This window comes from Cavia porcellus, unplaced genomic scaffold (genome assembly GCF_034190915.1).
Source record: "Cavia porcellus strain 051 isolate PalLab524CR breed Dunkin Hartley unplaced genomic scaffold, mCavPor4.1 scaffold_9, whole genome shotgun sequence".
Classification (NCBI taxonomy): domain Eukaryota; kingdom Metazoa; phylum Chordata; class Mammalia; order Rodentia; family Caviidae; genus Cavia; species Cavia porcellus.
The window spans coordinates 4,387,045-4,412,261 of NW_026947492.1; the positions used below are offsets into that span (position 1 = coordinate 4,387,045).

The 25,217-nt window shown below is 43.1% G+C and overlaps 1 protein-coding gene across 11 annotated transcripts in view; it reads left to right on the forward strand.

Annotated features, from left to right (window-relative positions):
• Dixdc1 (DIX domain containing 1) overlaps positions 1–25,217 on the forward strand; it is a 75,502-nt gene that overhangs the window by 43,673 nt on the left and 6,612 nt on the right. For 8 of the 11 annotated variants that reach the window (XM_003472695.5, XM_013155480.3, XM_013155479.3 and 5 more), the window contains 11 exons: positions 1,200–1,348; positions 3,582–3,671; positions 6,659–6,712; positions 8,392–8,442; positions 10,303–10,407; positions 10,819–10,872; positions 11,297–11,389; positions 11,470–11,541; positions 12,344–12,433; positions 13,022–13,183; positions 13,644–13,710. In XM_003472695.5, coding sequence (XP_003472743.4) covers positions 1,200–1,348; positions 3,582–3,671; positions 6,659–6,712; positions 8,392–8,442; positions 10,303–10,407; positions 10,819–10,872; positions 11,297–11,389; positions 11,470–11,541; positions 12,344–12,433; positions 13,022–13,183; positions 13,644–13,710 — 987 coding nt within the window. Of the gene's footprint in view, positions 1–1,199; positions 1,349–3,581; positions 3,672–6,658; positions 6,713–8,391; positions 8,443–10,302; positions 10,408–10,818; positions 10,873–11,296; positions 11,390–11,469; positions 11,542–12,343; positions 12,434–13,021; positions 13,184–13,643; positions 13,711–15,599; positions 17,143–25,217 lie in introns of those variants that run through there. The other 3 variants (XM_013155482.3, XM_063255749.1, XR_010049620.1) reach the window with 3 other exon arrangements.

Sequence of the window (25,217 nt, forward strand, 5' to 3'; positions counted from 1 at the left end):
AAACAAATAATTGGGGCTCTCGCCTCACTAACGTTGGGGCCAGGAACACCTAGTATGAACAGAGATGTCTGTGAGAACAGACGGGAGGGAGCAGGTCCTCTTGGCCTGAAGGCTACATAAAGGGCTCTCTTTGTACAAGACCTCTTAACCTGGCTCACTTTGAGTCATTTGTTTGTTGCATTCAGCACAGAAGTTAGACTGAATTTCAGCCACCCGTAACTGTAGTGAAACTGAAGCCATCAGAAGAAAAACTAAATTCTTCTGTGCTCTGTTCTCCTTCAGCCTTGGCATTAACACTGACAGTCAGTCATGCTCTTGAGTCACAGATTCCCTGTGCCTTAGGGAGAGAGGAAGGGAACATTTATTGAGTGCCTGCTCTGAGCCAGGCACCTCTAGGCTCTGCACATAATTTTGTTTGTTTGTTTGTTTTGCGGAGCTGGGGATAAAACCCCGGGCCTTGGGCAAGCTGAGCAAATACTGTAGCACTGAGCTACATCCCAGCCCACAAGTTACTTCTTTGAGTCTTCAACATGTCCTAGAGGAATTATCATACTCTTCTTATGAAGGAATTTAAAAAGTTTATATCCTTCTGTATACCATAGTGCATTTCAAATGACAGTATATATAGTTAGAATAAAAGTAGGCAAGGAAATCAGAGCAAAAAAGGCTTAAAACTAGAGAAATCAGGCCAGGAGCAATACTAAATTTGTAAGTGTACTTTCACTGGTTTGTTTCCCGTGTGAGGTGGATTCAGTTATGATTCAAGGCTGTCAAAGGAATGTTGAATTATGGTCTCCTTTCTAAACTCCAGAGCAACCAACAGGAATTTTTTGTTTTTTATTTTTGCTGTGTTCACATTTTTCTTCTTTATACGTGGCAAAATCAGGCTCTGAGAATGGCAGTCTGAAGAACAGAGTAAAATGAAGTGTCCCGTACCAAGAGGGCTGCCGGGGTTACTGCATAAGGGTTTCGGAAGACAGATTTTCCTAACAGGGTGGCTGATGCTTCCTGGAGCCTGGAGCCAGAGCTGGCGTCCAGATCATTTTGCCTCACAACCCCACCTGGTGGAGAGTCCACTCTGTCCGTGAGGACAGGTTCAGAAAGCAGGTGACCTGAACCTCTGAACTGCTCTGTGATTGCTTTCTCCTGGAAGCCGATTTTCTTCAGCATGAGCTATTTCACCACTTTTCATTTTCCAGAGGAGACAGACTCTCCATTATCCCGAGACTGGCGGCCAGCGAGCCCTGGACCCTATCTGGAGACCTCATGGGAAGAACAGCTGTTGGAACAACAAGAACATTTGGAAAAAGAAATGGAGGAAGCAAAGAAAATGATATCAGGACTGCAGGTAGCTCTTTCCTTGTAGTTTGCGCTTAGCGTACGGAGGCTACTTTTGTCACTACTATCAATTGAAAAAAACCTGCTTTTAGTTTTGTGTGAGGCCGGAGTTGAACGGGAAATTAAGATAGTACACAAAGCAAAAATTCCTTACACGTGTGCTTTAAATGGACTTTGGGGACTGTTGTTTATAGCTCAGCTGCTGGGACTCCTTTCCCAGCCCCTGTTAAACCCATACTGCAGCTGTGCTTCGCAGGTAGCTTTCTCTCCTTTCCCTTGCTGCAGACTAGGCAACTGCAGCTTTCAGGGAAGAAGGAAAAGTCCTGAATTTTCTCCCAGGAATTCTCCAGCAGGAAAGGTGGAAGAGCCAGTGGTGCCGCCAGGTTTCCGTTTGAGGCTAGCTAATGATTTAGCTCGTGCTTAATGTCTTTGCAAGTGGTTGCCCCGGCACAGTGATCAGGTAGGAGAGGTTTTTCTTGCGCAACAAAGCCCCTCTGCTTTTCCCATACCTGCAATTGCCCCAGAGACTAGTTGACCTGTTGGACGCAGTTCCCACCCTAAATGACCCCCCGGATCCTGTGTCTTTGTGTGACTGGCACCCTTGTGGTGCGCTGATGACCCTGAAATTGCTTAGGAATATTCCTTTCTGTTTGTGCTTGGAACTGCACAGCTTTGGAATTGTGAAATATTTATGGACACATAAACAAAGCCCACATTATGTGTGTGGTTCTGGCAGCCGGCAGGAGACGGAGGGCGTGCTCTCAACCAGCCAGCAACAGGGAGGGGACACAAAGGGTTCCTGGAGAAGAAAGGCGATTGGTGCAGTGGGACAATAATTTGCATAATGTATGCTGTAGGAACCCAGAAGGGTTGGAGGAATATTTACTGTCTAAACATTCCCAGAGAAAAGTTGTGATTTCCCCCCTCATTTGCTCTGTATTTTAAAAATAAATGTCTGGCTTGTGAGGCCTTTGAGATCCCTTTTCTGCCTCTTCATTGAGGAATATGTTAACGGATTCTTTTTTACCTGTGTTTTAATAGGAAAATCCTATGGAAAACTTTAAGATTACACCCAACCAGGTTTTTCCACAGGAAAATTTGCATTATATGAACTCTTGTATCCATCAGTTTGGCTCTCAGTTTAGTTTGTATGTCTTGATCTGGGAGAAATTTGATGGCAGATGGAACAGAAAAGAAAAAAATCGACAGGCAGAAAGTCAGCATCTCTATCTTCCTGACAAAGAGGAGTTTTAATTCACAGCCACATGATCACAATGAGAATTCAGTTCTATTGTGGAATACAAAAGGACTCACAGCATCCACTGGGCTTCTTAACTCTTCTTCTAATCATGAACAACTTGCATGCTAAGCCACTTGCAGGATTTCTGACTTATTAGTATGTCTCCGTTAGGATTTGTCCAACAGTTTGCCATTAGAGTCACAATTTTGGTAAAGTCAGTCCCTTTAGCTTCCTACAGCTCTGTTAAAATTATATACATGTCTGTACCTCTGGCCATCGCTCTATGGGATAACTGGATTCATTTAATTTGCTAAAATTATTCTTAGTGTTTAGTCATCGAACTATTGACTAGATTTTTCTTTTTAAGGTATTGGGGATCCAACCCAGGGCTTTTGCATTGAGCTACATCCCCAGCCCCTACTAAAAATTTTGTTTTGAAGGTACCAGGCTTGGTGGCACACACCTGTAACCCCCGCCCAGGGAGGCTGAGTCAGGAGGATCACTGAAGTTTGAGGCCAGCCTAGGCTAGGCAGCCAGGACAATTCTTTACTGCTTTCCAGCTGGTAAAATTTAATCTGAACAGCTCCAATCTGAAATATGTTCCATTGCTTCTGAAGAGTAGGTTTGTTTTGAAATTTTCTTCTGAGAGGGAGGGCAGGGATTTAGCTCAGCGGCTGAAACACTTGCCTGGTAAGTGCAAGGTTGTGGATTTGATCTCTGGTACCAACCAAATAAATAAATTTTCTTCTGGGGACATGGGGCTCTGGAGCAGAGGTTCAATATGTGTGCAGAGGGATGAAAGAGGCCCAGAGCATGGCCTGGACAAGAGGAGCTACCGTAGTTCCAAGGGAAGCGACTGGGGGTACTGAGAGAGCAGTTACCAAGGGTGTTTCCAGAGGCAATCGGGTCGTGATTTTAATTTGCGGTGAGCTTACCAAATTCAGCTCTGGACCAAGGCATCTGAGAGAGAGTGAAATTTGTTTCCACCTTTGTGGTTATTCAGGCCTTACTGCTCAACGGATCCTTACCTGAAGACGAACAGGAGAGGCCTCTGGCCCTCTGCGAGCCGGGAGCCAATCCCGAGGAGCAGCTGGTAAGCCCCACTTCTGGCCAGACACTGAATCTGCTTGTGTGTTTGACTTATTTTTAGCATTTGACTCTACCGACCGTAACTTCTTGAACTCCTCTCTTTCTTGACCCCAACTCTTTGTTGCTTTTGTCTTTAAAACTGTCATGACTAGAACATGTCTGTAATAGGACACGGTGATGTTTATTTTGTGAAACTGACACATGCGGTAACAGATCTTGGTCATTTGCAAACCACCCTTCCTTCCCCAGACTCCTCCCTGCCTCCAAGAGTCCGCCTTCTAGATTGCTATCATCTCTCCTTTATTTTATTTAATTTTATTTTTATTGGTACATAGTTGTAGTACATAATGAGTACATTCATTGTGGGGCGTCAGCATGTGTACATTACTTATTTGTTTTTTCATTTCTTTCCCTGCTCTTCTACCTCTTGGTTCCCTTCACTTTTGCAAAAGATGTACATCCCTGTTTCCTCTGTTCTGTCTTTTATTTCGTTTTTTAATTTAGGTATGCTTTGGGTTCCTCATATAAGAGAAATCGTGATACTTAAGCTTATGAGTCTGATATATTTCACATCCATCTTGCTACAGATGTCATTTATTTATTTATATTTTAGGTTTCTCAGAAAAGAAAAGGTAATATTTCTGGGGCTGGCTTATTTTGCTTAGTATGATGGCCTCAAGTTCCATCTACAATGGTGCCTTGGTTCGTGAACTTAGTTTTGTTTCAGGATTTTGGAAAAGATGGCCGTGTTTGTGTTTGGTGGGAAAGATGACTGTGGTCGTTTGTCACTTATGTGGAGTTTGAAAACAAAAATAAATTTTTTTTGTTTTTTTGTCTTTTTTGAGACGGGGCCTCGCTGTGCAGTTCAGGCTGGCCTTGAGCTCACTTTGTAGCCCAGGCTGGTTTCAAACTCACAAAGATCCTCCTACCTCAGACTCCCCAGTGCTGGGATTATAGGTGTGAGCCACCACGCCCGGCTCACAAAAATAAAATTTTGACAAGCCAAATTGTTTGCAAACAAAAGTGTATTTTTTTTTAAATTTTTTTTTATTTTATTTTTTTTAACAACAAAAGTATCTATGAACCAAAGTGCCACTACATTTTTTCTACAAATGACAGCCTTTTTGTTTCTTTCTTTCTTTCCTTTCTTCCTCTTAAGACCGGATCCAGCTATGTAGTTTACATTGGCCTTGAACTTACTATGTGGCCCAGGCTGACCTTGAGCTTGAGATGATCCTAGGAATCACAGGTTTGCACCACCATACCCAGCAATTTCATTCTTTATGACTAAATAATATTCTACTGTGTATATTATACCTTATTTTCTTTAGTCATTCTGATGCTGACAGGCCATTTCCAGAGCTTAGCTGTTGTGAATTGTGCTATGGTAAATGTGGGTGTGTATATGTCACCCTATTATGATGTACTTAATTCTTTCAGATACACCAGGAGAGGTATATCTAGGTCAAATGGTATTTTTATTTTTAGTTGTTTTGTAGAATCTCTTTACTGATTCTTTTTTTTTGGTTTTTTTCCTTTTTATCGGTACCGGGGATCGAACTCACAACTGCCTGCTTGCAAGGCAAGTGCTTATGCCACTGAACTAAATCCCCAGCCCCTGATTCTTTTTTGGTTGTGTGTTTATTTATTTTTTGTGACTGTCTCACTGTGTAGTTCAGATTGGTCTTGAACTCCCTGTGTGGTCCAGACTGTGGTGATCCTCCTGTCTCAGCCTCCAGAGTGCTGGGATTACATGGTGTCCCACTGTGCCTGGCTTTCATGGCGTCTACAGTACTAGCTTATGTTCCTACCAGCAGTGTAGGAGGGTCCCCCCCACCCGCTCCTCATCAGCACTCATCTTCTTTGTGCAGTCTTGATGGTAGCCACTCTGAGGCATGATGGTGTCTCAGAGTTACTTTGATTTGTGTTTCCCTGGTAACTAAAGACGTTGAACATTTTTTTGCCTGTACTTGTTGGCCATTTGTGGTTCTTCTTTTGAGAAATGCCTATTCATTTCAGTTTCCTGTATTTTAGTGGTTTTTATACTTTTTCACTTCAATCAGCAAGCGTCTATTACGTGCTGACTGTGCTAGGTACTGCTTCAAAGGACCAGAAATACAACGGTGGAAAAACAGACCTAACACCCTCCCTACCCTAACACCCAGATCCTCTTTTCTGCTGGCACCTGAAGTCCTTTTCTGCACTCCACTCTGAGCCCTCTCCTGTCCCCTGGGCAGCGCCACCTGGTCACCACACCCTGCTGTTGGCTTCTCATATACATGGGTATGTCCCAGCTCTGATCTCTCTGTGGCGTCTGGGCTGGTATATGCAGCGTGCAGATGATCTCCATTTGGATGTCCTATGAGGATCTCAACTTCAGCGAGTCCTAACTTTGAACTTCTTTCCCCACTACCTAACTACCAGAAATTCATCTGAATCCAAATGCCTCAACCAGGAATCTAGATGCCACCTTGAATCCTTTCTGCTGCTTCCTCCTGTGTCTATCCTTCTTCATTCTCATGGCAGCTACTTTAATTCCAGGCTGTGTTTGCTGTTCTGTGAACCTTCTAACTGGCTTCCCTGACTCCTTTTTTATCCTTCTCTAATTTCTTTTTTTATAGAATAGCAAGAACAATTTACCTTAAAGGCAAACATCATTCTGTTATACCTCTGCAAACGACGTTTAATAATTCCCCATTGCCTTCCCCACCCTTCATGATCCGGTCCCATTTTCTTCTCCAGTCTTGACATTCATCTTCCTGTTATTTTCCAGCTCCAACATCCACACCCTATTCTGAGCATTAGCCATGTTGTTCTGCTCTAGGAACTTTGGGTCTATTCCTCTATCCATGGGCAAGGACTGTTTCCTCTTCTCTGTATCCACAATGTACACTTGGGTTCTAGTAGGTGCTCAATAAATAATTTGCTGAAAAAATGGCCTTGGAATTTCATAGCATAGGTGCCTAGCATCTTTTTTTGTTTTATATTCAGATTATAATCCAGAGTCGTCTGGATCAGAGTGTGGAGGAAAATCAAGACCTGAAGGTATGTCAGAACATGTACATTTTACTATATGAAAAAAATACATGACTGTTATGCAGCATGTTCAGGACAATTCTTAGGGGAAGAAAAAGAATGCAAAATTGGAGCATTAGCTGAATCTGTGTCATGTCTTTAATGGAAAGATGCATGCAACATGTCAAAAGAGTTGCACTTAAAAAAAAAAAGGAGCTTTTTAATCTTGACGTTGAGTAACCAGTGTCTGTTATTAGTCAAACCTTTCTATATGTTTGAAATATTTAATTAAAAATAAAACTGAGGCTGGGTATGGTGGCACACACCTGTAATCCCAGCACTTGGAGACTGAGGCAGGAGGATTGCCAGGAGCTTGAGACCAGCCTGGGCTACATCGTGAGTTCAAGGCCAACCTAAACTACAAAATGAGACCCTGTCTCAAAAAAAGAAATAAAAGAAAAAAACTAGACTTTTTAATGAGTATCTCCCAGAATTCTCCTAGGTCAGGGTATTACATTTTGGGGGATCATTGATGTATAATTAAAGCCATTAGCTCTCTCCCCAGTAATATGCACACATACTCAGAACCTGAGTTTTTATTAGAATAACCCTTTTTTGGGGAGTGGGGGATACTGGGAATCAAACTCAGGACCTCGTGTTTGCCAGGCAGGTGCTGCACCACTGAGCTAAGTCCCAAGCCCTAGAATAACCTTTATTTTTGTGGTACTGGGAGTTAAGCTTTGGACCTTGCATAACCAGGCAAGCACTCTATCACTGAGCTTTAAGCTCAGTCCAAGCAGTGTAACTTTTGAGCCCTTCTCTGCAGTCCAGATTAAGAATTCTGTTTTCAAAGGATCTTAGCTACTCTGGAGGATGAGGCAGAAGGATCATAAATTCAAAGCCAACGTGTGCAATTTTAGCAAGACCTTGTGTCAAAATAAAAAAGTACATTTGAGGCCTGTCCTAGTTACATAGGGTGTTCAAGGTTATCATGAGATCCTCTCTCAAAAACAAGCAAACAAACAAAAATAAATACATAAAAGGATCAGGATGTTGCATTTGTCTAACATGCATCAGGTTCCAGGTTCAATGCCCAGTACTGCACATTAAAAAAGAATTTCATTGTCTTTATACAGAGTACTTGTGTGATGCATTAGGAAAAGAAGAGAGCAGAATCTGGGTTAAAATCTCCTTTTTTAGTGACAATCATAGATATAGTTAATCTGTTGTAAGAGAAAAGTAGTCAGTATTTCACAATCAGGCCAAATGTGGTTTAGTTTGGTTCACAAAGAACAGTGCCTTAGAGAATCCAAAACCTTCCAACACTTTTCTGAATGCGGCACCTGAGATAACGATGCAGGGACACTGGGGTAAGCGTATGTAGATACACACTTCAGTGAGAAGGCTCTAGATTACCACGATTAGGTTTTCCTGTTGGCAAAGATTCCTTGCTGTAGGGAGCCGGTGGGAATGTACAGAGTGTCTTCTCCGTTGGCAAAGCTCCTCTCTACCTGGACAGTAGAGCAGGGGCCTCAGAGAACAACAGAATGGGCGTGTTCCTGTTTCAGTGGGTCCTGCTTTCTGCCTCAGTAGAGGGCTAGTCTTTCATGGAACAGTCGACTGGGCTTTGTCTTCGTGCTGACTGAGTGAGGTAATGCTTCTGAAGCAACCCAGATGCCACCATCTGACCTAACTCTATTTGGTTTCAGAAAGAACTGCTGAAATGTAAACAAGAAGCCAGAAATTTACAAGGGATAAAGGTAAGAGGGAGATAGCTCCTTCTTCAAAGTCTCGGTAAGGTGAAGTAGTCCATTGGTGAGCAGGAGAGTTGGGTTCTAGGAGGATCATTGGGGTTTGCTGGGGGTCTTTTAGCAGGCTCCGTGCTGCTGACCAAGGAAGGGTTTGGTGGGCAAGGAGTGAGGCGTGTGGAAGTGGATCTGCTTTGCGAAGGCTGTGTCTGGTTGTTATGACTCACGATGGCGCCCCTTCCCGCTGTGGGGGTGTGGCCTCCATTCTCTCTCTAAGTTGTAGTTTACTTACTTTTGGAATAGTTAGTAATAATCCACATTTTTACCAAATTATAAAAAGACTATAAATACAGCTTTATTCCTGGCTTCTTTCTCATAACAGTATATTTTGGAAGCCTGGCGTGGTGGCTCACGCCTGTAATCCCAGCACTCGGGGGGCTGAGGCAGGAGAATCATTGCGAGTTCAAGACCAACCTGGGCTATAGAGTGAGCTCAAGGCCAGCCTGAACTGCATAGTGAGACCCTGTCTCAAAAAAGTCCAAAAAAAACCCAAGTAAACAAAAACAAAATAAACAGGGTATTTTGGAGATCATTCAGTTTCAGTAAAGGCCTTCCTAGGTCTTCATACAGCTGCATAGTATCCCATATTTATATCATAATGTATTTAATCAGTCTCCTGTTGATGGTATTTTAGGTTCTTTCCAATATTTTGCCAGGACAATGATCTAGCTAAGCACCTTGATCCTATGTTGCTTCCTCCAGCAGGACTATGTCTGCTTAGTAAATACCTAGAAGTAGAAAAGACACCATTCTTCTCTTTTTCCCTGCCTATCAGACAAGCTTAGAATATAACTCAGTAATATGTTTCCAAAGTGTACTCTATCATAAAAGTTTAGAATTATTAGTCACAGAACTACCTTTTGTCCCATGTAACTCATTAACATCTGATGGAGTGCAATTTGGAAATAATCCTCTAACATACGCCAGGGACATCTTCGACTGCCCTTGTCGTGTGCGGTTCTGGCAAACAGCGTGATTAAGAATGGACTCACATATTCCGCATAGCTTACACTATCTATTTGCAGTCTGTGAAGAGAGAAATGTCTTGAGTTCTATTTGAAGTCATTGTTGTTAGAGGAATGTGTTACAGTATGTACAGCCTGCCTACCTCTTCTAAGGCATAGTAGGAAACAAGAGGGTCCGAGCTAAGGCAAAGATAGTTTAAAGCTGGTCAGATCCTAGGAAATTGAGAAGAGGTACCATCATTCCCAGAGGACTTCTGAGCAAAGGGACTATAATCCCAGTCCTGGGCCAGAGGAGGCAGTGGAGGCCAGTGGAAGCGGGGCAGCAGCTGACTCTGGAATCCAGAGATTCTAGCGATTCCTTGTGAGCAGTGCCGGGAGCGGGATAGAGCCATCTCTAGCAAGTTGCAACTGGATACAGAGATAGAAGGAAAAAGCGCTAAATTACATTAAGTGCTTACATGCCTGTGTGTAGATAAGAAAGCCAGAGTGGGAGGAAGAAGAGGGTGTTGTCAAAGGTCAATGTCACCGAAGTAGGAAGTGGTAGATGGGTAACTGGAGTCCAGGTCTGTCTGCTCCGTGGCTCTCATTCTCTGTGAGGCACGATGCTGTCAGGAATGAGTACAGGGAGGATGAACAGCGGCCCACAGCCTAAGACAGTGGATAGGATTTTCCTTTAGTTGCTGTGGTCGCAGAGGAGGACAGAAAATCCCAGCTCAGCAGCTTGTGGCAAGATCCTTATACTCCTTTTGTTTCCCAGTTTGCCAGAACTAATGCACAGTAAAGGGTTTAGTAACTTGTAATAACTGGCTGATTGAGGCTGTAAAAATTCTATGCTGCTTTTTCCCAGGATGCCTTGCAGCAGAGATTGACCCAGCAGGACACATCTGTTCTGCAGCTCAAACAAGAACTGCTGAGAGCAACTATGGACAAAGATGAACTACATAACCAGAATGTGAGTTAAATGCGTGAACTCTGACTTCAGGGGTCCCCACTAGCCAAACAGGATGGCGCGTAGGTTCCGTTAGAGCTGCCATCCTTAGCTCTCTTAACTTGCTTCTGGAATTCCTGCCCTCCGTGTCTGCAATTATTTATATCCTCCATCAGATACATTTCTGTTTCTAGTGGAAGCCCATAGCATGCTGGAAAGCAAGGTCCTTAACTCCTTCTGTGTCAAGGAAACTGAGGTTAGATAGTTGTTTTACAGTCTGATGATCTTACCAAAGAGATGGAGAGCAGCTGTGTGGTTTTTATCACACCCATGCTGTTCCTGTGGTGTGCAGTTCAACTGGCAACATTAACCCCAGTCACAAGGGGGTTGACGTACAACACCCCCATGCCAGTGATTCCTTTCTTACCCTTGCAGGTGGATCTACAGAGGAAGCTAGATGAGAGGAACCGGCTCCTGGGGGAATATAAAGTAAGAATGAGTATTGCTTTGGAAGTGACTTCCGCGTGGCCTTTTATGAATGGCCCATTGTTACTGGGGCTCCTCTTTCCTCATCCTTGCATTCTGGAAAGAAACCTTTTAAAAATGTCCCTTCAGTCCCCATCCCTAAAGAATGGGTAGCAGAGCAGGGAAAAGTCTGGAAGCTTAGGTGGCAGGTTACCTAGGAAGCATCGATAGCACACACTCGTCCTTCACACAGAGCTCTCCTCCTCTTCACCCTTCCAAGGACCCTTTGTACTGTGTGAGACTTACGGTGTGTCAGGTCTTCCTGCTGGGGCTTGAGCAACAGCCTGTCCCTCTGAGGCTCTGCTTCACTTGAGCAGAAAACACATCGCAAAAGCTGTTCTGCCCCTTGTCGGCTGCACTGCGTCTCAAAGCTGTGTCTCCCTTGCAGAAAGAGCTGGGGCAGAAGGATCGGCTTCTCCAGCAGCAGCAGGCCAAGTTGGAAGAAGCACTCCGGAAACTCTCGGATGCCAGTTACCAGCAGGTCACAGCACGCTCAGCCACTGACTTGCCTGCACCTTTGACCTGAAGGAGCTTTCTTCTAATTTAATCTCTGCTTTGCAGGTGGATCTAGAACGGGAGCTGGAACACAAAGATGTCCTTTTGGCTCACTGTATGAAAAGAGAGGCAGATGAGGTAACCTAGAATGTGGGTTCTCCCTTCCACGTTACGAGACAAAGAGGTGGATTCTGTTTTTCGTGCAGAGCTGAACCAAGGCACAGGCTGGTTTGTTAGGAGGCTGTACGGGGTGAGAAGTACAGACTGAAAATCTGACTTCAACTCTAGCTTTACCCCGTATGACCTCATCGCATGACCTGAAGATGGCGATAATGCCAGCATAACCCACATAAATAGCAGTACAGTTCTATTAGATCCACCTGGCCGAGTCAAGCACAAAAACTTAATCGTTGTTCATTATAAAGCACAGCCAGGAGGGGCAGGAGCAGCATTCTGATGTTTACCGCTGGCTGTGGCAGAGGGTAATTTGGGGACCCCTGGCTGAGGTCTCTGTTTCATTATAAAGCCTGCCCACTGTCACATGCAGCATCGGTGTAGCAGTGAGCAAAAAGGAACTGTCTGCACCTGAAACTTACATTTTAATGGAAACATTAAGCAGATGAAGAGTTGTACCCTAAGCCAGGTGTGGTAGTGCACACCTGTAACCCTAGCACTTGGGATCGTGGTGAGTTTGAGGCCAGCCTGAGCTAAATATGCAGATCCTGCCTCAAAAAACCAATAATAATGGGCTGGGGATTTAGCTCAGCGGCATAAGTGCCTGCCTTGCAAGCACGCAGTTGTGAGTTTGATCCCTGGTATCAATAAAAAAAAAATAATAGTGCTATGACAGGAAGGGAGGATAACTATAAAGAAAAAAATATGACAGGCAATTTGGTTCCGAATTATTTGTTTACCAAGCACTTTCTTCTTGCTATTGTAGGTGACCAGCTACAACAGTTACAACTCTCAGAGCAATGGCTTTCTTATTCCAACGGCGGGGAAAGGAGCTGCCTCCATCACTCACAAAGGGGTCGGTCCTGGTTAGAGTGCGCGTCTGCCGCGTCCAGCCGAAACCAGAGCAGTGTCCTGGCTCTCAGCGCTGGGCCGGCCTTTACATTCCAGGCCCCTACCTGCTTTTTCTTTTCTTCGCCTCTCTCTCTCTCTCTCTCTCTTTCTCACTCTTTAGTTTTCTCTCTTCCTTTTCCTTCCTTCCATATTGGAAATTGAACCCAGGACCTCCATGTGCTAGCAAAATGCTCTATTGCTCAACTATATCTCAAGATTGGGCCTTGCTAAGTTGCCCAGGCTGGCCTTGAACTCAGTATCTTCTGCGTCAGCCTCCTAGGTAGCTGGGAATATAAACGTGCATCACCATGCCACTCCCAGCCCCCTAATTCTTGCATCTGTAAGGTGTGTGAAGAGGTGAGGCACTACCCGTTGAAAACTAGGAATTAGTGGACTGAGTATGGGCTTATTTCCGAAGAGAAAAAATTCCCTTCACAAAAATAGAGGATCCTTTCTAGATCCTTTCTAGGCTTCGTCTGTTTATGCCTACTGCTAGGGCTTGGGGGATAACATGGCACTGCACCATGCCGGTAGCTCCTTCCTTTGCCCACAGACCAGCGACCTGCAGCTTGTCCGAGACGCTCTGCGCAGCCTTCGCAACAGCTTCAGCGGCCACGACCCGCAGCACCACACCATCGACAGCTTGGAGCAGGGCATCTCCAGCCTCATGGAGCGCCTGCGCGCCATGGAGACGCAGAGGAAACAGGAAAGAAAGGTGCCGCTCCCACCGGGTCTCCCCAGGGAGCTTGGTGGGGACCCGCGTGTTGATGTAGACGAAGGCATCACTAAAAGATATGTGAGATCTTGCTGAAATTTCGTTGGCTTTCTCTTGGTTTCCTTCTGCGTGGAGCTGGCTTCATCGTGGTAAGACGATCCTAGGAAGGAATTCCTGGTGACTTGCCTTCAGTGGCTGTGTAGCCAAGGTCTCTACCGCACTTTCTGCCCCGCTCTCCCTCACACGGGCTTGGTGTTGAGTGAGAAAATATATGGAGAATGCACTGGAAACCAAAAAGCCTTTTGTAAATATACATGACTATGATTAGGATAGAGGGGATCCTGCTACGGTGGAAGAAGAGGTGGTAGAAAATTACGTAGTTCAGGTTGCCCTTTATGGTTTAAATGTCTTGTTTAAGTGCTTCGATCTTAAGTCTCGTGATTTTTGTTTGGCTCCCCAGGTCCGGGGCAAATCACCCAGAAGTCAAGCAGGTAGCGAATACCGGGAGTCCTGGCCTCCTCATTCAAGTAAGTACTGATTACTGCTCAGCAAGGACTCCTGGCACATTAGACCAGACTAGTGTTTGTCATGCTCCCAGAACCTCGGGGAAGGACTTTTCTGGTTTCCTTAACAGTATTAGAGTTGTGTCAGTTCTGTGACTGTGAGGACTGTGACTCAGCCTGAGTTTTAACCACATGCCAGGAAACACTGACTTGGGTTAGCTGTCTGGAAAATAAAGTTCAAAATATTTAAAACAAAAATACGCACAGAGCTGGGTGTGGTGGTGCATGTCTGTAACACCAGCTACTCAAGAGGCAGGATTGCAACTCTGAGGCCAGCCTGAGCAACTGAGTGAGATCCTGTGTGAAAATTTTGAAAAAACTGGAAAAGGACTGGGAACACTGCTCAACAGTTGCTCCCCCTTAGGTTCTGTTCCTAGTACCTAACACACATGCACGCGCGCACACACACACACACACACACACACACACACACACACACACCATCCTATAGTCCCAGATAGCACACGTACCAAAAAGTCCACTTTTCTGTAGATGCACGAAGTCTTTGGAGCTTTTCCTCCAAGCGTTGAGCTCAGTTTAAGTCCTGCAAGTGTTTGCACCACCTAGTGGCTGCGAAGAGAGAATATGTTTCCATCTGTCTCCCATTCACTCCTTGTACACCGCCCCCATGTCAACTCACCGCAAATCTACCCTGTCTGCCAATGTCTGGTTTAGTTTACATCTTACCTTTCTGGTTTAATACATTTGCTTAATTTTTTACACAGGCCCAACCTAAAGCTATCTAAATAATTTATAAAAACCAAATATAAGGGCAACCCATTCAGGACTCCTTCTGTCTCTGTCTCAGATAGAAACTTTCTTTCTCTTAATAAATATAGTCTGCTGTTAAAAAACAAACAAATGGGCTGGGGATTTAGCTCAGTGGCATAAGCTCCTGCCTTGCAAGCGCACAGTCCTGAGTTCAATTCCTGGTACCAATAAAAAAAAACAGGCTGGGGATTTAGCTCAGTGACCTAAGCACCAACCTGGCAAATGTGAGGTTGCAAGTTCAATCCTGGTACCAAAAACAAACAAACAAAAAACCAAATACAAAAAGCTGACCAGCTTTATGTGACAGTGCATGCCTGTAATCTCAGCACTCAGGAGGCTGAGGCGGGAGGATCGCTATCTGTTCAATGTCAGCATGGGCTCCATAGTGGGTTCAAGGCCAACCTGAACTACATAGCAAGATCCTGTCTCAAAAAAAGAGCAAATGCTGACTAAAACTAGTTTGCAATGTAACGTATAAATTTTTTTTTAATTTAAAAAAACAAAACAAAACAGTAAAAGGGTACAAGTAATACAGAATTTCCAAAAAAATAAACAGTAAGAAATCACTAGTTGGGGCTGGGGATTTAGCTCAGCGGCATAAGCGCCTGCCTTGCAAGCAGGCAGTCGTGAGTTCAATCCCTGGTACCAATAAAAAGACAAAAAAAAAAAAAAAAAAAGATACAGCATGATAAAAGCAATGGATACAGAAGAACAACAGTTTGATGGGACTTCAAAACAAGATATAAAAAATTTTAAACCCATATTAAATAAAAATTTAAAAATTTTTAAACCATAAAAATTTTAAAACCATATTAAAATACAGAACCTAGCCAGGCATGGTGGTATATGTCTGTAATCCCAGCACTCCAGAAGGCTGAGGCAGGCAGATCTTAAGTTTGAGCACAGCCTGGACACTTGGTGAGATGATGTCTCAAAATAAAAATAAAAGTAAATTTTTTTACTTCATACCTCTCTCTGTGTGGCTTCAAACCACCTAGATGCGGTTCCCCCAAACCTTAATCGTCTCAGCTCTTCTGCTGAAGCATTGGCCTTCACAGTGACGGCTGCTTTGCTCTCCCCAGGGCTGTGCGGCAGCCTGCTTGCATCCCTCAGTGAGGGGAGCTGCTCCGGTCTTGTTTCTGGCGGCATTTCTGCACCTGCTCACTGACCAGTGTCCACATTTATCGAGGCTGGCAGTCAGGCAGAAGCTCTGGTTCTTCTCTAGGTGGAGCAGCACAGAGCAGCCCTCCTGGGGTCACCCAGGGCTGTTTGCTGAAGCTGATCCTGGGTGGTGCTCGGCCCCAGCATTACCCCAGCCTTCTAGGGGCTTCCAGGCTCTGTCGGCGCAGCTGTGGCCGTGGCTCACGTTGCCCTGAAGTCTGCAGGTCTTCTTCAGTCTGGTTGGCATCCTGGAGGCTGAGACAAAGGAGGCCAAAATAAAAATAAAGAGCTGAAGATGGAGTTCAGGACAAGACCTTGCATTCAGTCCCTAAAACCGCGAAACAGTGACAGCAGCAGTAGCCATAGTCGAGAGCCAAGTAAACAGCAGAGCCACACCCAGGTGTGCTAAAGATTGAAATCATCAAACAAGAAATTTAAAGCACAGTAACCGTGATGCAGTACGCATCCATAAGCCTGGCACTGGGGAGGCTGAGGCAGGAGGATCCTCACGAGTTTGAGGCCAGCCTGGCTACACAGTGAGATCTGACTCAACCAAAAATAACTATAACCAACTATAACTATGATTAAAATGTTAAAAACTGTAGTGAGAATGTTGACATCATGCATATATAGATACGGGCCTTTTTCTTTTTCTAATAATGACTATTTTAAGAAGTAAAGTACAAAAGCTAGACATAAGAATAAATGAAGATTGCCTTCAACAAACACCTCAGTAGCCTCAACAGAGCTGAGGAAAGAACCAGAAAACTTGAAGGAAGGAAGGAAATTACCCAAACTTGTACACAAAGAGGAAAAGAGTACGGGGCAGGACACAAGTGAGCGCATCGGTACCCGCGGAAGGGCTAGCAATGGGACTGGGGTCCAGCTGAGGGTCCAGCAGAAGTCAGGCCCAGGATCGAGCCCAGCACCTGGAGGAAAAGGGAACGTGAGGGAAAAAATACCACAGAGATTAAAAGTGGAAAGGTGGTATCCACGAAGAAAAGCAAGGACGGGGCAGATGGGATACTTGAAGGACTAACGGCCAAAATTTTTCAAAAGAATAGTAGAAGACATCAAACAACAGCCTCAAGCAGCTTGGAGAACCTCTAGAAGGATGAGTGATAACCACGTTCAGATGGCTGAAAATCAGCAGAAAGAATCTTGCGGCAATCAGAAGGGAAAAATCATTATGTGTTTTTAGAAGAACAAAGATAGGAATGAGAGCAGAATTCTCCTCAGAAATTATGCAGGCTAGGATGGGGGGGGACATCTTCACAGCACTGAAACGAAAACAAATTCCTTTAATCCTAGAATTGTATGCCTAGAGAACAATCCATTTTTTAGATAAAAACTGGGAGACTTTCTTGTAAGTAGACCAAAAGAAAAAATGTTAAAAGAATTTCTTTAGGCAGAAGAAATACAGTACTAGAAATAAATTGGTCTCTACGGAAAGAAATGGTTAAATGAGGTCGGTATTTTTTTAAGGTCAATATTAAAGGCTATTACTTTTAATTAACTAGAAGATAAAATTGTTGGGGTCTGTGCCTAGACCCCCCACCCCCCAAATGGGTACATGGTGAAGGCCCAAAGGAATGTGGCAAGTGACGTGGTCTTTAGGGCTCCAGGAGGACTAAAATCCTCTGCAGAGCTTGTAACGCTGTTAGCTGACCGGCTGACTGACCCTGGGCGGCCGTATTTAATCAGAACAAGCAAGGAGTTGAGTGGAAAACACAGGAAACCTGGGCAGGACCTTGGGAGAGGCTCAAGGACCCCTCAGAGCAACAGACGGTGCTAATTAAGGAAGACTGTCCAGAACCTCTCCAGGTGGCCTCAGCTGGGACCTGTCTTGCCCCCTGAGGTGTCTCCTCATTCTCAGTTCACCCGTGCCCGGGCCACGCCACAGCCCTGCATGTGTATTCAGCCTTAGTGGCTCCAGCATAAATTGTTTAAAGCAAAATAGTATTGCTGTTTGGTGCCTGCATGGCATGTGAGAAGTAAAATGCATGACTGTATTAGCACAAAATTGGGGAGGGAGGAGTTCAGATTATACTGTCCTAAGTTCCTTACCCTGCGGTAAAGCCATGTGTTATTGTTTGAAAGTTGGGCCTGGACCATATGAATGGATAAAGAAAATGTGGTGTTTATACACAAGGGAGAACCACTCTGCCATAAAGAAAGATAAACTTGAGGCATTTGTCGGTAAATGGGTGCACCATAAGACCATATTAAGCAAAAGAAATCAGACGCACAGCTTAACTATTGCATCTTATACGAGAAACCCAAAATATAAATAAAGACCAGAATAAATGAGAGATGCTAGGCAGGAGGGAGACCCTTCTCACATGGGAAGGAGCACACGAGGTGGAGAGGGGAGGGAAGGGGAATGGGAGGAAAAATGGAAACTGAGGTTCCATAGACGGGAAGCGGATAGAAGGAGCAGATGGGAGGGTTAACAAAAAAGGATTAAAATGTGTCCTGGACATGGAGGGAGCAGCTCCCCCTGGTAAGTGTAACCTTTGTGTACTGCAAACATGTACTAATACAAAGAGAAAGAGAAAGTCGGCCGGAAATCAGCCCAAGGGTAGAATGTGTGCTTAGCACGTCCAAGGTGCTAGGTCCAATCCCTAGCACCAATAGAAATACAAAGGGTTCTGTGACTACTTAAAACACAGTCCTAAGTCTAAGAGCAAACACTAAATTTTTCAGACTAACAGATAAGTTGATAGTAGAGATAAAAAGAATTCTAAACATATTCAATCTAGTACCAAAAATAAGGAATATGAAAATCTTGTTGTTAAAATATATCTTGTGTTGGAATGACACATCCAAGTTGAAAACGCATGGCACGCTGGACTTTGAAGACCATGTGGAGGACAAAGAAAAAAGGAAAACGTACAATTCTTAAATCAGACTAGGCGTGGTGGCTCATGCCTACAATCCCAGCACTTGGAAGGCTGACGCAGGGGGACTGCTGTGAGTTCAAGGCCAGCCCGGGCTATCTTTTTCTTTTTCTTAATCCAAACAGACAAAGTGAAAAAGAAGATAAAGATCACAGGACAAATACAAAACAACTAAGACAGCAGTTTTTTAAAAATCAGTTATAGATTGTATTAGCTCTTTACCACTTACTAAGGTTTCTTTTTTCCCCAGCATCATACTTACTAGTCGGCTGGGAAAAATGCAGTTTTGGAGCAAAGCAAAGCTGTATTTTAACTCTGGTTCTTCTGCTAAGGGCAACTCAGGAATTGAACCCTTTGCCTCGGTAACGTCTGTTCAGTACGAGCATCTGAGGGTAATGGGGTTAACAGGGTTGCCTCAAAGAGGGAAAGGTGCTGTGTTCAAGTTCTTGGGAGAGGAGCCTGTCTAAGCTCCAGTTTGAATGCCACCAACCAAGTATTTAGTACAAGTTGGTAGGTTTTTATTTAAATATATAATGATTACATCAAACATGAATGGTCCAAGCATATCAAATAAAAGATTGCAAATTGTAAAACTGGATGAAAAAATAAGACTTAACTATATGCTGTTTATAAAAGCCTATTTAAATATAATTGTATATACATATAAATACGTATACACACACACACATATAAAATGCCTGGATGTGATGGTACACATCTGTAATTCTAGCACTCAGGAGGCTGAAGCAGGATTGGTGTGAATTTGGGACCAGCCTGGGATACCTAGTGAGATCCTGTTTAAAAAAAAAGTAGGGGCTGGGGATTTAGCTCAGCGGGATGGGCGCCTGCCTTGCAAGCAGGCAGTCGTGAGTTCGATCCCTGGTACCGATAAAAAGGAAAAAGACAAAAAAAAAAAAAAAAAGTAGATAGTTAGGGATTTAACTCAGCGGTGTAAGTGCCTGCTTGACAAATGCAAAGTTGTGAGTTCAATTCCTGGAACCAAAAAAAAGTAAAAGAATGGAAAAAGATGCATCATGGAAACACCAATCAAAAGAAAACTGGTGAGGTGATATTAGCATCCAGCAAAGTATAATTTAGAACAAGAACTGTTTCTACCTAGAGAGAGAGAGCCAGGCATGGTGGTACATGCCTATAGTCCCAGCAGGAGGATCCCAAATTGAAGCCCAGCCTGGACAATTTAGCAACTTAGTGAGAACCTGTCTCAAAATAAAAAATATAAAGGGCCGGGGCTGTAATTCAGCGGGTAGGGATTTGATCCCTAGTACTGTACCTGAAAGGAAGAAATGGAGAGAGGGGGAGAGGGCAAAAAGGAGAGAGGAAAGGGAAGGAAAAGTTACACAAGGATAAAAATGATCAGTTTCATCAAAAAGGCAGTAACAATCCTAAATATGTGTGATCAGAGTTGAGAAACATGGGAAGCCAAAATTAACAAAAAGAAAGAAATCCTCAGGTACACGTGGAGACTGAACACTTTTTTCAAAGCTGTAATCAATGGACTATCAATAAGGATCTAGAAAACCTGCACAACACTATCAAATCAACTGATTATTTTTATAATTTTGTGATCATATTTAGAAAATACTCCATCTAATGATGGTAGGAAGAGCTGCTTTTCAAGTGTGTTTGTAAAGTTCACCAAGATAATCTGTAGTACAAGACCAACAAGCTTAAAAGGAGTGAAATCATACTGAGTATGTTTTCTGACCATTAAGGAATTAAATTTGAGACCAATAACAGAAAAACATCTGTGAATCCCCAAATATTTGAAAATTAAAGAACATATTTCTAAATACAGTATCCTGTAGGTCAGAAATTTGCAAAATGTTTAAAATTGAATAAAATGAAAACATGCTGTGTCAAAATTTATGGTAAAACTGCTCAGAAGGGAAGTCAGCACTGAAGACACAGAAGACAAGAGGCAAAGTCTTCAATTAGTGAGCTCCTTCCACCTTAAGATCCATGAAAAATGAAAAAGCAAGTGAAATCTAAACCAAATAAATGAAAGGAATAAGTATAAGAATGGTAGTAAATGACACTAAAAAGAGAAAGGGAAAAAAACAGTCAAATCAGAAAATCGGTTTTTTGAAAAGCTAAATAAAATTGATATGTGTCGTGGGAGTGGGCGTGTACCTGTAATCCCAGCACTCCGGAGGCTGAAGCAGGAGGATTGCAGTGAGTCCACACCTCAAAAACAAAATTGATAAACCGTTGTCATAAAAAAAGAGATGTCACAAATTACCAAGATTAGGAATGAAAGAAGATGCTTCATAATAGATCTTAAAGAGTTTAAAGGCATTAACAAAGGAATATTGTAAATATTACAACTGTAAATTTGACAACTTTGATGAAATGAATAAATTTCTTGAAAGATAAAAACTTTGAAAACTTACTCAAGAGGAAACAAACTGAAGAATTTTATAATTATTAAGGAAATCGAATTTTTAGTTTAAAAATCTTCTATCCGGGGCTGGGGATTTAGCTCAGCGGCATAAGCGCCTGCCTTGCAAGCAGGCAGTCGTGAGTTCGATCCCCGGTACTGATAAAAAGGAAAAAGACAAAAAAAATAAAAAATCTTCCATCCGGATTTTAGGATGTTGTAGTTTGAAACTCTCCATCATGACCAGATCAGACTAGAAGAAATAATATTTAAAGAAAAAATACCACTTCTACACAGATTCTCCCATAAAACAGAAGAGATGATGGATCACTTCCCAACACATTTCATTACTGATACCAAAATCACTAACTCTAGTGATCACAGATGCAGAGAAACAAAACAACCCCCCAAAACAAAACAACAACAAACCAGATTGGAAAAGAAGGCACAAAACTATCTCTAGTTAGAGATGATCGGATTATGTAGACAATCCTGCTGAACCTACAGTGAACCCTATAGCCAATTAGTGAGTTTAGAATATTTGCAGATCACAAGGTCATCATATAGTCAATTGTACTTCTATATACTAGCAATAAATATCTAGAAATAGAAAAGTTAAAAAGGAACCATTTATGCTGGTACCAAAAACCATAAAATAAGTATAAACTATATAAAATATATGCAGCAGTGGTATGCTGTGAACTGTAAAAACATTAGATGAAGTACAGTATAAATTAATGGTTAGGTATGTTTATGGAGGCTGGTGTGGTGGTGCACACCTGTAATCCTAGCACTCGGGAGGCCGAGGCAGGAAGGCTGCGTGTCCTTGAGACTAGCCTGGGCTGCAAAGTGAGCTCAAGCTCAGCCTGAACTGAATAGTGAGACCCTGTCTCAAAAAGACAAAAATAGAAAAAAAAATACGCCGATGAATTAGCATACTCAATAATATTAAACTATTCTTTCCTAAATGATCCATAGCTTCCATATAATTCTGATGAAAATCTAGTGGACTTTTTGTAGATACAAATAAAGTGATTCTAAAATTTATCAGAGCACTAAAGGGACTAAAATTAATCCCCCCCACACAAAAATGTTGAAAAAGAGGGACCATGTAGTTGATGGAGCACACTGTCTTCACTTTAAGACTAATAAATTAATCTTAAGACAATGTAGTTGTAGCAAAGGGATTAAAGACTCACAGCGAGGTTCGGCCACTCACCCTGTAATCCCAGCACTCCAGAGGCTGAGGCAGAAGGATCACCGCGAGTGGGAGAAGAGCTTGGTCTACACAGTGAGTTCCAGGCCAGCCTGCAACACAAAGCAAAACTCTGTCTCAGAAAAAAAATTCATACATTTGAGACAGGCTTTTCAAAAATGGTATTTGAATAATTAAAACCCATTAACAAAGACTCCTACCATACACAAAATAGCTCTAAATACGTAGATCATAAATCTGTACTCTAAAGTGAAATGTCCTTGTCAGAAGCCATCTGAAACTGCTTTTACTAGTGTTAATGATGACCTGTTTACCTAACCACCTTTTTCCTCCAGACTTCTGTTTAGTTTTGCGTTGTGACTTCTCTGACATTCTTAACTTTGTGTATGACTTGGATTGGTCCGTGTAGGGTGCGGTGACAAAAGACAAAAGTCTGGCCTTGACAACAAATTTATTTTCTCGCAGTCCTGGAGGCTGGATGTCTGAGACTGAGACTCGTGTGTCAGCATAGTTAGTTCTGGCGAGCCACCTTGTCCTGGTTTGCAGAAGTCTGCCTTCTCTGCGAGCTCTCCTCTGAGGGAGGGAGATGACTCTGGAGTCTGTCTGTTTTATCTTGTCTTTCTTTCTTTGCTGTCTTTCTTTTCAATACTGGGGGTTGTACCCAGGGTTTGACGCTAAGCTACATCCTCAGCCCTTTTTATTACTATTATTATCGTTATCGTTATTGTTGTTATTTTTAGGGAGACAGGACCTCACTAAGTTTCCCAGATTGGGCTCAAACTTGTGGTCCTCCTGCCTCAGCTTCCTGAGCAGCACTGTGCATGACTGAAATCATCTCTCTCTCTCTGTGTGTGTGTCTCTCTGTGTCTCTCGATCTCTCCCCCTCCCTCTTTCTCTCATACTGGGGTCTGAACTCAGGCTGTTGCACTAGTCTACATCCTCATTCCTGTTTTTATTTTTTATTTTGAAATAGACCAACCAAGTTGCTAAATTGTCTAACCTGGCCTGGACCTTTGCACCCTCCACCTCAGCCTCTCCCAGGATGCTGGGATCTGGGCGCACTCTGCCATGCCTGGTGTGTCTTCTTAGGAGGGAAGCAGTTTTGATCAGGGCTCTGCCCTACAATCTCACTTACCTTAATCACCTTCTTCTCTAATATAATCAGGTGATGGGAGGGCACAGTTCAGGCGGCAGTAACGTTACTGTCCTGTGTGTTTCATTGTACGGTAAGTTTTTCTAGCTTCACTAGACTTTGAACTGCTCAAGGCCAGGATTTTATTTAATTTATCTGTGTATTTATAATACGTGACATATAATAGGTACCCAGTAAACGTTGTCTTTGACTTATATTTTTTGTGCAGTACTGGGATTGAACCTGTGTTATATTTCCAACCACCCCACCACAGCCTTTAGTTTGTGCATGTTCTGGTCAAGTCACTAAGCTGCCCGGTTGCCCAGGCTAGGCTGGAACTTGAGATTCTCCTGCCTCAGCCCCTCCAAGAGTACTGGAATCACGGGTGTATTCCACCATGCCTTGCTTTCATTTTTCATTCAAATACTTTAAATGAATAAATAGATGGCACAGTTTACTTCTGTTTCCTTGTCTTAGATAATGTTACCATGTATCTGTCTTTTTAAACTATAAATGTCATTATATTTTACTTTTCCTGTTTATCCTCTGTGTCCAGCTGTATCTCTAGTCTCAAGGCTTTTATTCTAAAGATTTTTCAGATCCAGTGCTCTGGTTTGTTTTCATTGCCTCTTAATTGGACTGCTGGCTTCTAGAGTTTCTAACATCCAGTCCAAACTTTGCTGCTGCCTTAACCTTTCTAAAAAGCCAGTGTGTTTGGGCATGGTTGCACTTGCCTGTAATCCCAGCTACGCAGGGGGCTAGGGCAGGAGGAGTCGAGTCAGAGGCTAGCCTGGCTCAAAATTTTGAAAACTAAAAAGGACTGAAGATGCAGCTTAGTGTTTCCTAGGTTCAAGGGTTCGATCTCGAGTGCCACAAAACAAAACGAAATGCAAATCTGATCATAGTCTCTCCCCCTAGCTCTAGACTAATACCTTCAGGGGCTGGGGATTTAGCTCAGCGGCATAAGCGCCTGCCTTGCAAGTAGGCAGTCGTGAGTTTGATCCCTGATACCGATTAAAAAAAAAAAAGACTAATACCTTCAAGGCTCAGCCTGTTGACCAGAGTTCTCTGTGGTCTGGCCCTCCTGCCTACTGTGTTACCCATCACTGCCTGGTGTATTCCTTATGCTCCAGCCTTACTGGTTTACTTATGGTTTCCTGAGTACATTATCCCATTTTATGCTTTTTGTTCATGTTCTTTTCTTTTCCTGGAGCGCCCTTTGCAGCTTTTCACTCATGGTGTGCTTGCGTGCGTGTGTGTGTGTGTGTGTGTGTGTGTGTGTGTGGTGCTGGGGATCAAACCAGGGCTTGCACATGCTAGACCAGCGCTCTATCCCACTACATTCCCAGCTCAGTGTTAAGATTTTCAAAGGTGCATTCTAAAAGAATTTTTTTCTTTTTTGATCTTTTCCAGTTGGAATTAACCTCTCCATCTTCAATCTTCCCATTAAGTATACGAATTTGATTTTAGTGTATTGTAACTTGAAATAGTGCCTACTTTCCTTATGGGATTATAAACTCTTAGCAATCAGGGACCACATAGAGTTGTTTTTATATTCTCAGAATCTAGCAGCAGGTGGAAGATGCTCAGTTACTATTTATTGAATGAATTGGTTGTATGATTTCATGCAAAAAGTGAGTATTTTATTTATTCAACAACCACTGAATGCTGGGCACTATGATAGATGCAAGGGCAAAGGAAAACGTAGCATGCGTGTCATGGTAATTGGCATCTTTGAATGTGATGGCTCTGCAAAGGGGAGATTTGTTTGTCCTTCTCCCCGGTCTGTCCCTCATAATCTTCCTTATTTTAAATCTTCTCCCAGAAGTGGTGTCCTCTGCCTGCCCGTTTGGTGAGAAATTTGAACCTACAAGTTAAGAATAAAATATATGT